The 13404-nt window shown below is 39.7% G+C and overlaps 1 protein-coding gene across 1 annotated transcript; it reads left to right on the top strand.

Annotated features, from left to right (window-relative positions):
- The first annotated feature begins 3155 nt into the window (after positions 1–3155).
- LOC140742016 (protein BTG1) lies at positions 3156–4836 on the top strand. The gene is made up of 2 exons (XM_073072682.1): positions 3156–3745; positions 4062–4836. The coding sequence occupies exons 1-2, from the start codon at positions 3601–3603 to the stop codon at positions 4403–4405; spliced, it is 489 nt and encodes a 162-aa protein (XP_072928783.1). The 5' UTR covers positions 3156–3600; the 3' UTR covers positions 4406–4836.
- Positions 4837–13404: the final 8568 nt, after the last annotated feature.

Here is a 13404-nt window from a genome sequence, read left to right as displayed (position 1 = left end):
GTTCCTTGGCATCCACATCACCGAGGACCTCACATGGTCTGTACACACCAGCTGTGTGGTGAAGAAGGCACAACAGCACCTCTTTCACCTCAGACAGTTGAGGAAATTTGCTATGGGCCCCCAAATCCTAAGGACTTTCTACAGGGGCACAATTGAGAGCATCCTGACTGGCTGCATCACTGCCTGGTATGGGAACTGTACCTCCCTTAATCACAGGATTCTGCAGAGAGTGGTGTAGACAGCCCAGTGCATTTGTAGTTGTGAACTTCCTATGATTCAGGACATTTACAAAGACAGGTGTGAGAAAAGAGCCCGAAGAATCATGGGGAACTGAGTCACCCCAACCACAATCTATTCCAGCTGATACGTTCCGGGAAACAGTACAGCAGCATAAAAGCCAGGACCAACAGGCTCCGCGACAGCTTCTTCCACCAGGCCATCAGACTGATTAACTCATGCTGATTTGAGTGTATTTCTATGTTACATTGACTGTTCTATTTATTATAAATTGCTATGATTGCACATTTCACATTTAGGTGGAGGTGTAACATTAAGATTTTACTCCTCGTGTATGTGAAGGATGTAAGAAATAAAGTCAGTTCAATTCAATATGGTACTCCTTTTGCCAATTCTTGCCACTCACTTAACCTATTTACATCTCTTCGTAGCATCTTCATGTCTGCTTCACAAGCTTGCAACTTTATATACCTCAACTATGCTCTGTTCCAATGAAAGCAAAACTATTCTATGCTATTTTACAGACAGCAACATTTCCTGTGACATTTTTGTAAAACTCTCTGCCCTAATCACCCCATCATAAATGTTTTTCACCCTGGTGAATACTAATGCAAAACATTCATTAAGGACTTCTTCCACTTCTTCTGGTTCCAATAACTAAACTCCTTCCTTTGTCCTCACCTCAACAACTTTGTAGTTTAACGTCTTGGACTTAGCAGATTTACAGGAGGTTAGTTTGCTGTACAGCAGGTCATTAGGAAAAAAAGTTACCATTTATTCCACAGAATTGGAATACAAAATGCAAAATGCATAAGAATGCACAGATTGTATAATGGTTAAAGTTGGAAAGTCAGGCTTATATCTGTTGGAATTTTGAAACATGGGAGGAGACTGTATTGAAACACACAAAGTACTGAGAAGCATTGACATGGTGACAAGGGGATATTTCCTCTTGAGCAAGAACTGAGAACCGGTGGATCACCATTTAGAAGTAAGAGGTCACCCATTTAAGACAAGAGATGACATGAAAGTTCTTCTGTGAGAGGGCTGTGAGTCTTCCTTACAGAAGTGGAAACGGTCTTTGAATATTCTTAAGGAGAGGTAGATTGGTACTAAATAAGCATGGGAATGAAAGGTTACCATGACAATACAGGAGTGCAAGTTGAGGTTGTGATATTAGCTATCTGTGACCAAATGGCCTTCTCCTGTGTCTAATTCATATGTATGAGGGATCTTGGTGGAATGACTAGGAAGGACCAGTACCACATAGAAGAGAGGCTAGAAGCTGACAATTATAAAGTCATTGGTCAAAGAATTAGAAGGGGGGCAGGTTGAGAGTGTGGGTTTGAATTTCAGTGGATGAAAGAGGCAGAAATCCTTCATACAACTAAAAAGTAACTGAATTATTGCAACCAATAAGACTGATGGCCAAGTGCAAGTCGTGTGGTGGAAGCAGGGTCAACATTTAAGAGAAATTTGAATAAGAACACGATGAGAGGGGGGAATATTTATTTATTTATTTATTGAGATGCAGCACAAAATAGGCCCTTCCACCCCAGTAACCTCCAATTTTAACCCTAGCCTAATCAGGGGACAATTGACAGTGACAAATTAACCTACCAACGGGTACGTCTTTGCACCCTGGGAGGAAACTGGAGCACCCAGTGGAAACTCATGTGGTCATGGGGAGTGTTCCAGGCAACAGAGGGAAGTGAATCTGGGTCACTGCTACTGTAAAATATTGTGCTAACTACGACACCACCATGTCACCCCATGGTATAGAGGGCTATGCTCCAGGTGCAGATTGATGGGACTAGGCAGACCAAAGGGCCTATTTCTCTGCAGTAATGTTCTATAACTCTTTATCTTTATCAGTCACTAACCTGGCAGTCCAGGTAGTATGAATTTCAAATGATTACTGACTAGCTAGTCAACTGCATAAAGATATAGATAGAGCATGGAAAAAATCCCTTTGGCCCAACTCATCAAGATGGCCATCTAAGCCCTCATTTGGCCCATCTTCCTCTTCCCCTTCAGCCCATCACCCCGAGTGGGGCACGGGTCGCCGACAGCACCTCACCAGTGTCCTCTGTCCTGGGCTAATAGAAGGTTGATCAGCCTTGTGGCCTCCACTTGTACCACACAACTTCGTATGTCTTCTAGGCGAAGATCCTTCCTCTCCCAGGAACAAGGTCTCTGGAGTTTCTGTTGGCATTTCTGTAGCTCTGGGTTTTTATGGGATGGGGTTGCTAGCCCCATGCCCAACCCTCCTCCTTTTGCAGCCTGGCTTGGGGCCGTCCATGGCAGAGTTCCATATGTCTCCCCAAACTATGTACCTGTATCATTGTAACTGAAATCCAGATTTTATTGCTTTATAGTCATATAGTTAAAATGGAGGTTTCACATATCAAGAACAAAAACATAAGCATTTGATCAACCTCTCATAGAAAGCCCACAACAGAAATTAGCTGAATGAGCTCAAAACAGGGAATTCTAGTGGCTTGATTATTGGACTGGGAATTACTTATGGTCTAATGAAGAACCAAAGTTAATTTTCTAATACTTGTAAAAGGACAAAAACACCAAAAGTGAACAAAGTTACAAACCATTAAACTCTGAAGCTTCCTGGAAAATAAACAGCAAAGTCCATATTGTAATAATTTCTGATATCACCGTTTCTCATTAAAGAGTGAAGAGGTGAGAAAATATATAGCTTAGGCCAACATTACGCACTGCGTTGAGAAACTTCATAAACTTTTGGTCGTCAACAGACGACACAGTGGTGGAGAGGAAAAGACGCTGTACGTGAGATGCAAATGAGGTATTGTGACGTTGCGAACCCCAGTGATTCGATTGGCTGTGAGGCGCTGTGTGTGAGATCACAGAGGGGCTGCGCTGGCGATGTTTACAGCTCTGCTCTGCTCTGCGGGGTTTGTGTTGCTGGAGATTGGCCGCGGGTCGCCTTGTCGTTCATGTCTCTTCATCTCTTCACCGTCTCGGTTCACTTGGCTGTGTGTAAAAAAGATGTATTTGCCTTAGCCGAGTCCTGTCATTAAAAACAACACACGCACCGAAGAGATTCCCCGCACGTTTTTTTGAGCAGAAAAATAAACAAAGAACAAGAAAAAAAAAGTCGAATCGTCGCCTTGAACCGAACAAAAGGAAAAGAAGAAAAGTCCGTCTGGTTTTGTTTCTAGGCCCAGTGAACAAAAGCAAAGTAAAAGCAAAAAGAAATCACACCGAAGCCAGTTTCGTCCAAAACAGCGATTAGTCTCCAACGTTTGATTCAACGTTTTTTGTTTTTGGAAAAGTCGGATTGAAGAAAAAAAAAGATTGTTTTCACCTTTGTGTTTGAGACGGCTGATGAGTCCTGGAGAAGATTTGATCAAAATGAAAACTGAAATCACAACTGCCGTGGGCTTTATTACCAGACTGCTGAGGACCACAGGGCTCATATCTGACGAGCAGCTCCAACATTTCAGCGAGTCCTTGGAGAAATCTTTGGCAGGTGAGGGAGAAAGGGCGCACACAGGAGGTGGCGGTAAGGGGGTTAGTATTTCTGTACTATTATATGAAACCTCTCGGAGTATTATTCCCATAACGTCGATCGTTTAAAGAAACCATTGTCAAGTACAACAAAGTACAGGGAACCGAAATTCACCGACGGAGTAATATAAATCATGACTAAGTGTCATATCCCTCCCCTCACTCTGTCCCTCTGTTGTACAGAACGAAACAAAGAGCAGTTGGATTCACAAAGAAAGCAGAGCAGAACGGATTTTGCAGGTCATTTGAATGTAACGTTTCTTGTCTTTGTTTGACAGAACACTACCGGCATCATTGGTTCCCCCACATGCCTTGCAAAGGATCGGGTTATCGATGCATTAGGATCAATCACAAAATGGATCCTCTGATAGCAAGGGCGTCCAATATTATCGGGCTCAGCAGTCAACAACTTTTTCAACTTTTGCCAAGCGAATTGACTCTGTGGGTCGACCCGTTCGAGGTGTCCTACCGAATAGGTGAAGACGGCTCCATTTGTGTTCTTTATGAAAATGTACCTAGCAGCGCGATATCCCCCTTGGATAGTATAATAAGTTGCAAGGATGAATTTAGAATTGGCAGATCGAGTCCCTCTAAGAGTTACATGATGACTGTCTCAAGTTAATAATTAATTTACACTTACAACTGTTAATGTACAGTATGCAGGCTCTTTTGATAATGTAGTGAAATGTTGATTCCCGAGTTAACTTTTAGTGCGATTGCCAAAACCTTTGTTTGATGTGGCCGGTGGCTATACGCAAAACTGTTTCTGCACCAATTAAATTCCTGGATTGTATATTGTAAAAACATGTACAGTCAATGGATGTTTGTGTTTTACAAATTTATATTTTAAAATAAGCCATGGCTGTTTGTAATAAAACATCAAAATGAATCCATATGATGTGTTTAGGATGTCTTTTAATGACTTTGAACGGTTTTGATAAAATATCTGCACCGTCTTTGAATTGATGCTTAAAACATTGCATTTTTTAAACTGGTCACCATAGATGTGATCTTTGAACTTAGAGAAATTAAATGTGGCACACTTAACAATTGCATGATATGGTTTACTGAGTTTGACGTTCCTTTTATTTCTCATATAGGTATGTTGCAGGAACAGTACTGTACTTTTTTTTCTTAAATAATAAAGTACTTTGTTCCACCTCATCAAGTTTTTTTTAACATTTATAATGAATCTGCAAACCTGGTCAATCTCTACAATCTAGGATCATCTCGAAGGGTCGGGCACTATGTCAAATGACATGGTGGCTTTTCTGTTTAGTAACCAGTCATGGAATTACAAAACGATCAAGAAGGTAGAAAAGCAATTGATCTTCAATGGATGCAACCATGAAGGTTAGTTTAACAAAGAACTAAATTGAGTTCCTTGATTTAATTCAAAGGTTGAAAGTAACAGGGAAAAGAGACATTTTCATTTGTGATGCTTTGAGTGTTTTACAAATATAAAATAACTCTCTAAAGTTGTGTGTAAAGTACGAGTAACCTCATTATTAGCATGCAAATCAAGAATTGCATGCTAAATTTTGATTGAGATTTATTTTCCCATTTATTTCCAAGTTAAAGAAGATTAGACCTTTATCTCTCTAGCTGCCATCTTGAAAATTAGTCAAATATTTGAAAGAAGATGCAAGTCAGTTTTCTTGTCATATTTGTGGTAATACTGTATATTCTATGACATGTGGACTCTGTCCATTTATTACTTATATGATTATTTCTGGACAGAATGTTTATTTTCCTTCAAGTGTTCTCTCTGAATAAGATGACAAATAAAGGGCTCATTCAGGGCCCCAAATAGTCCTCTCATGTGAGGTGACACTTCAGGGTCATCTACTGTATCTAGTACTCGACGTGCAACTTCCTCTACATCAGGGAGACCCACTTCATTTTAATTCTACTTCCCCCTCCCACTCTGACATGTCAGTAGATGGCCTCTAAGATCATGATAATGTCACTGTCATATTGGAGGAGAAACATCTCATATACCTTCTGGGTAGCCTTCAACTTGATAGCATGAACATAACATTCTCTAATGCTGATAATTTCTCCCCCCCTCTCTTTTCCATTCACCATTCTGGCTCCCCTCGTACCCCTTCTCCTCACTTGCTCATCACCTTCCTCTGGTGCCCCTCCTCCCATGGCCCACTGTCCTTTACTATCAGATTCTCTTTTCTTCAGTCCTTTATCTCTTCCTCCAATCATCTCCCAGCTTCTCACTTCATCCCACCTACACCCAACTTGGCTTAACCTATCACCCGCCACATTGTGTTCCTTCCCCACCCCCACTTTCTTATTTTGGATACTTATCTCTTCCTTTCCAGACCTGATGGAGGACCTCAGGCTGAAACACCTGCTTTATTCCTTTATGTAGATGCTGCCTGACCTGTTGAGTTGTTCCAGCATTTTGTGAGTGTTCATCTGGATTTCCAGCATCTGCAGAATCTCTTGTGTATATGACAGATGTAGATGTGATTCATCCAACCATAGAGAGGGGTAGGTGGTTCAACCCCCTGAACTGCTATTTGGTTGGATCAGGGCTGAATTTCATCCCAACAGATTTATGTCTCCTAACACATTTGGAAGTTTCTTCCATATTCATGTCAGTTTTTTGCAATTTTATTTTTTCCCCTTTAGGAGATATAAGAGAGTCTAATCCTGAAGGTTCCTATGTTTTCTTTGGAGCTATATAATACTCATGTACAAACGTTTGTATTTTGTAACTCCAGAAACAAATTGAAAAAGGAGCCAGAATATTTGTCTACTTAGATTTTTCTCCTTTTTAGAGAGACATTCTGGTATGACGTGGTGGCGTAATGATGTATGCTATTCACATACTTCTTACATATAACCCACAATGGATTATGTCAGCAAACAATATACTTATAAGATCCTCAAATATTTCCATAAGAGATAGCAGCAGTATTAGCCTATTTGACCCATCGGGTTTGCTCCGCCATTTCATCATGGCAGATCCATTTTTCCTCTCAGCTCCAGTCTCCTGCCTTCTCCCCATATCCCTTCATGCCCTGTCCAGTCAAGAATCTATCAACCTCTCTGCCTTAAATATACATAAAGTCTTGGCCTCCACAGCTGCCTGTGGCAACAACTTACACAGATTCACCACCGCCTGGCTAAAGAAATTCCCCCTCATCCCCATTCTAAAAGGATCTATTTTGAGGCTGTGTCCTCTCGTCTTAGACACTCCTGCCATAGGAAGAATCCTTTCCTCAGCCACTCTATCAAGGCCTTTCACCATTTGATAGGATTCAATTAGCTCACCCTTCATTCTTCTAACTTCCAGTGAATACAGGCCCAGAGCCATTAAACACTTTTCATATGACAAGCTGTTTAATCCTGGACTCAATTTTGTCAACCTTTTTTGAACCCCTACCAGTTTTAGCACATCCTTTCTAAGATAAGGGACCCAAAACTGAACACAATATTCCAAGTGAGACCTCATCAGTACTTTATAAAGTCTCAGCAATACTTCTTGGCTTTTATATACTACTCTTGAAATGAAAGCTAATATTGCATTTGCCTTCCTCATCCACAGACGCAGCCTGCAAATTAACCTTTATGGAATCCTGCACAAGGACTCCCAAATCCCTTTGTGCCTCAGGTTTTTGTATTTGCTCTCCATTTAGAAAATAGTCAACCCTTTCATTTCTTCTTCCAAAGTGCATGACCAAACCCTTCCCGACACTGTATTCCATCTGCCACTTCTTTGCCCATACTCCTAATTGTCTAAGTCCTTCTCTAGCCTCCCTATTTCCTCAAAACTACTGCCCCTCCACTGATCTTTGTATGGTCTGCAAACTTTGCAACAAAGCCATCAATTTCATCATCCAAATCATTGACATATAACATAAAAAGAATCAATCCCAACAGACCCCTGTGGAACATCACTAGTCACTGGCAGCCAACCAGAAAAGTCTCCCTTTATTCCTACTCTTTTCCTCCTGCCAATCAGCCACTGCTTTATCCATGCGAGAAACTTTCCTGCAATACCATGGGCTAGTAGTTTGTTAAGCAGCCTCGTGTGGCAGCTTGTCAAAGGCCTTTGAACATCCAAGTACACATCAACTGATTCTCCTTTGTCTATCCTGCTTGTTACTTCTTCAAAGAACTTCAACAGATTTGTCAAGCAAGATTTTCCCTTGAGGAAATCATGCTGACTACAGCCTAATTTATCATGTGCCTCCAAAAAACACTGAGCCCGTATTCTTAAAACTCAGCTACAACATCTTCCCGACAACAGAGGTCAGACTTAATGGCCTATAATTTCCTTCACCTCTCTCCCTTTTTGAAGAGTGGAACAACATTTGCAGTCTTCCAGAACCATTCCAGAATCTTGTGATTCCTGAAAGATCATTACTAATGCCTCCACAATCTCTTCTGACACCGCTTTCAGAACCCTGGGGTTTACATCATCTGATTCAAGTGACTTTACCTTCAGACCTTCCAGTTTCCCAAGAACTTTCTCTCTAGTAAAGGTAACTTCACACACTTCATGGCACCTAACACCTGGAACTACCACCATATTGCTTTTGTCTTCCACAGTGAAGACATGCAAAATATTTATTCAGTTCATCCGTTGTTTCCTTGTCCCCCATTACTATGTCTCCAACATAGTTTTCCAGCGGTCCAATATCCATTCTCACATCTCTTTTACACTTAATGAATCTGAAGGAACTTTTGGTAGCCTCTTTAATATTACTGGCTAGATTACTCACGTATTCCATCTTTACCTTCTTAATGATTTTTAGTTGTCTTCTGCCGATTTTTAAAAGCTACCCAATCCTCCAACTTCACATTATTTTTTGCCCTATTATATGCCCTCTTCTTGGCTTTTATGTTGGCTTTGACTTCTCTTGTTAGCCACGGTTGTGTCACCTTGCCTTTAGAATACTCCTTCCTCTTTGGGATGTGTATATCTTGTGCCTTCCAAATTGCTTTCAGTAATTGCAGCCATTGCTGCTCTGTTGTCATCCCTGCCAGTGTTCTTTTTCAATCAATTCTGGCCAACTCCTCTCTCATGCTTCTTTCATTCCCTTTACTCCACTGCAATACTGATACATCTGACTTCATCTTCTCCTTAATTTTCAGGGTGAATTCAATTATATTATGATCAATTCCCTTTAGTGTTTTTTTTAGCTTAAGCTCTCTAGCCAACTTCAATTCATTGCACAACACTCAATCTAGAATAGCTGCTGCCCTAGTGGGCTCAACCACGGCTGCTCTGAAAAGTGATTTTGTACGCATTCCAGAAACTCCCCCTCTTGGAATCCAGCACCAGCCTGATTTTCCCAATCTACCTGCAAATTTAAATCCTCCATGAGTATTGTAACATTGCCCTTTTGGCATGCATTTCTCCCATTATAATCTGTAGACAATACCCTTTCTACTGTTTAGGGGTCTATATACAACTGACAGTAGGGTCTTTTTGCCCTGGAGTTCCTCAGCTCTGTCCATGATGATTCAATACCTTCCGACCCCGTGTCACCTCTTTCTAATGATTTGATTTCATTTTTTACCAGCCGAGCAACACCACCCCTCTGCCTTCCTGCCTGTCCTGCTGATAATTTTAAGATGATTGAAGGAAATTATAGGGTGGATATCAGAGTTAGGCTTTTTACACAGAAAGTGCTGGGTGGGTGGGCAGCAACTACCCAGGGGTAGTGGTCGAGGCAAATCTACAAGGGTGATTGATAAGTTCGTGGCCCAAGGTAGAAGGAGTCAATTTTAGAAAACCTAACACATTTATTTTTCAACATAGTCCCCTCCTACATTTACACACTTAGTCCAGCAGTTGTGGAGCATATGGATCTTGGACCTCCAGAAAGTGCCCACAGCAGGGGTGATTGATAAATTTGTGGCCTAAGGTAGAAGGAGATGAGTTATACAGATCTCGTTACGTGCACATGCAGTTCAACTCTTTGAGTGATTGTGCAGAAAGTTTGAAGTTAATAACTCATCAGGGGTGATTGATAAGTTCGTGGACTAAGGTAGAAAGAGATTAGTTATTAATTTCACGCTTTCTGCATATCAGGCATAATAGGCTATTTGGCCTTAAGAATTTGCTCTGCCATTTAATCATGGCTGATCCATTTTCTCTCCCAGCACCAGTCTCCTGCCTTCTCCCCATATCCCTTCATGCCCTATCCAATCAAGAAGCCATCAACCTCTCTGCCAGCTGCCTGTGACTACAACTTCCACAGATTCACCACTGCCTGGCTATTGAAATTCTTCCTCATCTCCATTCCAAAAGGACGGCCATCTACTTTGAGGCTGTGTCCTCTGGCCTTAGACTCTTCCACCATGGGAAACATCCTCTCCTCATCCACTCTATCAGGGTCTTTCACAACTCAATAGGTTTAAATTAGGTCACTCCTCATTCTTCTAAATTCCAGTGAATACAGGCCCAGTCATCAAATGCTCTTCATATATCAAGTTGTTTAATCCTGTAATCATTTTTGTCAAACTCTTTTGATCCTTTTCCAGTTTTAGCACATTCTTTCTAAGATAAGGGGCCCAAAACTGCACACAATACTCCAAGTGAGACCTCACCAGTGCTTTATAAAGTCTCAGCAATACATCTTGGCAAAATAAGCACCCGTGGAATTAGGACAATAGATGTAAGTGACCATGCACCTATATATTTATCTGTTGATTTTGACCTACAACCAAAGAATACTATTTGGAAACTAAATTCAAGCCTACTTAATGATCTGTACTTTAAGGAACAAATTAAAAAAGAAATTGGTCTCTACTTAGAATTTAATGATAATGGAGAGGTTTCACCTCCCATTTTATGGGATACTCTGAAAGCTGTCTTAAGAGGGAAAATTATAGCAATATATAAGAAAAAAATAGGGAATAAAACATTAGAGGAATTACAAAATAGGCTGAAGGAACTAGAGAAAAACACAAATTGAATTTGGCACAGGATACATCAGGGGAAATTTTAAAAATTAGGAATGAAATTAATAGTTTGGCTATGCAAGAGATCAGGAAAAATTTAATGTTCCTGAAACAAAGACATTATGAAAGTGGATCAAAGTCTATGAAAATACTGCCATGGAAACTGAAAAAAAAGATAGCAGAAAATACAATTCATAGAATTAGGGACCCAAGAATGAAAATGATAAAAAAATAAGCTAAGTGAAATTCAAGAAGCTTTTGAAGTGTTTTACAAAACTCTATATTCCAAAGTTCCAGAGGAAAGCATAACCCAAATTGACACCTCCTTGAATTCTCTAGAGTTACCCACTTCAAGCGAAGAACAAAATAGAACGATGACTGCTGACATAACTGAAGTTGAATTAAAAGCTACAATTAGTAGGCTTAAATTAAGCAAGTCACCAGGATCAGATGGGTATACGGCGGAGTGGTACAAAGAATTTAAAAATGAGTTAATTCCTGTTTTACTCCCCACACTGAACTGGGCTCTATAAAAGGCACAAATGCCACCCAGTTGGAAGGAAGCAATAATCTCAGCTATACCGAAAGAAGGCAAGGATAAAATGGAATGTGGGTCATTTAGACCAATATCCATTCTTAATGTAGATTATAGATTATTTATCTCCATCATGGCCAAACGATTAGAGGAGTTTCTACCCATACTGATACGTAACGATCAGACATGTTTTATACGACAACGCCAAACACAAGACAATATACGAAGGACAGTTCACATTATGGATCATATACAAAAAAATAAAATCAAAGCAATAATGATAAGCATGGACGCTGAAAAGGCATTTGATTCGGTTAATTGGAATTTTCTTTACAGAGTTTTACATAGATTTGGTTTGCAAGACACAATTATTAAAACTATACAGACACTATATGACAACCCTACTGCTAGGATTAAAATCAATGGATATTTATCAAATAGTCTTACCCTAGAAAGGGGCACGAGACAGGGTTGTGCATGGTCACCACTACTCTTCGCATTATATCTGGAACCATTAGCTCAATGCATCAGACAAAATGAAGATATCAGGAGAATTACTATTAAAGGGACGGAGCATAAATTGGCTTGTTACGCAGATGACATTTTGATCTATCTAATATCAACATACTCTTTACCTAAATTGATGCAATCCTTTGAACAATATGGTCAATTATCAGGATACAAGATCAACATAAATAAAACCCAATAATTTTCATATTACTATAGCCCACCAAGAGAAATTGAAAGTAGATATCCCTGGGCATGGCAAACAGAGTCTTTCAAATATTTGGGCATCATTATGCCAAAAAATTTGGCAAAATTATCAGAACGTAATTATCAGCCTTTATATAAAAAAAAGGAAGATATGGCAAGATGGATCCTGATTCCTTTTTTCAGTCTCAGTTCAAGGATTGAATCTATTAAAATGAATATACTGCCCAGACCGTCATATCTCTTTCAGACCCTACCAATAGAGATTAATCAAAATCAATTCAATGAATGGAACAAGATGTTATCAAATTATATTTGACAGGGTAAAAGGCCTAGAGTTCATCTCAAAACCTTGCAATTAGCAAAGGAAAAGGGGGGTTGGGGCCTACCTTCTCTTAGAGATTATTATTTTGCAGCACAGTTGAGAGCTATGATAATGTTGGTACAACCCATCATATGACGCTCAATGGAAAAACATTGAGGAGCAGGTACTTCCCATCCCCATACAAGCAATTTTGGCTGATAACAACCTGCAAAGGTACATACATACTAATGATAACCCATGGGTGAAATTGACTCTTAAATTATGGAAAACTACTATAAAAGAATATAATCTAGAGGGAGATATTGCAATTCTTAAATGGTGTGCATATAACTCAGATTTTACACCAAATAAATTGGATGTTAGATTTAAGGACTGGACAGCTAAAGGAATATCAGTTCTTTGCAACATAATGAAAGAAGGAACACTGTTCAGTTTTGAAATGCTTAAAGAGAAACACTAGAAAAACAAGATTTTTATCGGTATTTACAGATGCGACAATATGTTAATAAGATGCTTAAAAATGTTAACAAGGCAAATACATGCTTGATAGAGCTATTTAGAAAAGCATATAATTCAGATAACGGTAGTAGAATCATTTCAAGCATGTATCAGGGGTTGTCAAATCTTAAAACATACTCGACTTAGTACATTAAAACAAAATGGGAGAAGGAAGGAGGGATAATTATATCTGAGGAAGAATGGACAATAATATGGAGATATCAATGGAAGTGTACCAGTTCACAGAAATGGAGGGAGTTCGGATGGAAAAACTTGATAAGATATTTTATTACACCCTCTCAGAAATCCCATTATGATAGTAACCTCCCTGTTTGCTGGAGAAATTGTGGAAATCAAAATGCAAATCATTATCATGTTTTTTGGGACTGCCCTGTTATCAAAGTCTATCAGAGGGGGATACACAATGCCCTACAAGACATCTTTAAATGTGAAATACCCTTAGAGAGTAAGACCATATATTTTGGGTATATACCTCAAGAATGGTTGAAAAGAGATAAATATTTAATGAATATACTGTTGGTGGCTGGTAAAAAGACTCTTACTAGGAAATGGTTATCACAGGAGAGCCCAACTTTGAATGCATGGATGGAAATTA

This window comes from Hemitrygon akajei, chromosome 19, assembly GCF_048418815.1.
Source record: "Hemitrygon akajei chromosome 19, sHemAka1.3, whole genome shotgun sequence".
Classification (NCBI taxonomy): domain Eukaryota; kingdom Metazoa; phylum Chordata; class Chondrichthyes; order Myliobatiformes; family Dasyatidae; genus Hemitrygon; species Hemitrygon akajei.
Note: the sequence above shows the minus strand (reverse complement) of the source record. Positions and strands in the feature narration are given on the sequence as shown.

Bases quoted from the DNA above. Each gene is read 5' to 3' on its own strand.
- LOC140742016 (XM_073072682.1), top strand. From the start codon at position 3,601: ATGAGTCCTGGAGAAGATTTGATCAAAATGAAAACTGAAATCACAACT. The intron at 3,746-4,061 runs GTGAGGGAGAAA...TTTGTTTGACAG, and splicing joins CTTGGAGAAATCTTTGGCAG to AACACTACCGGCATCATTGG.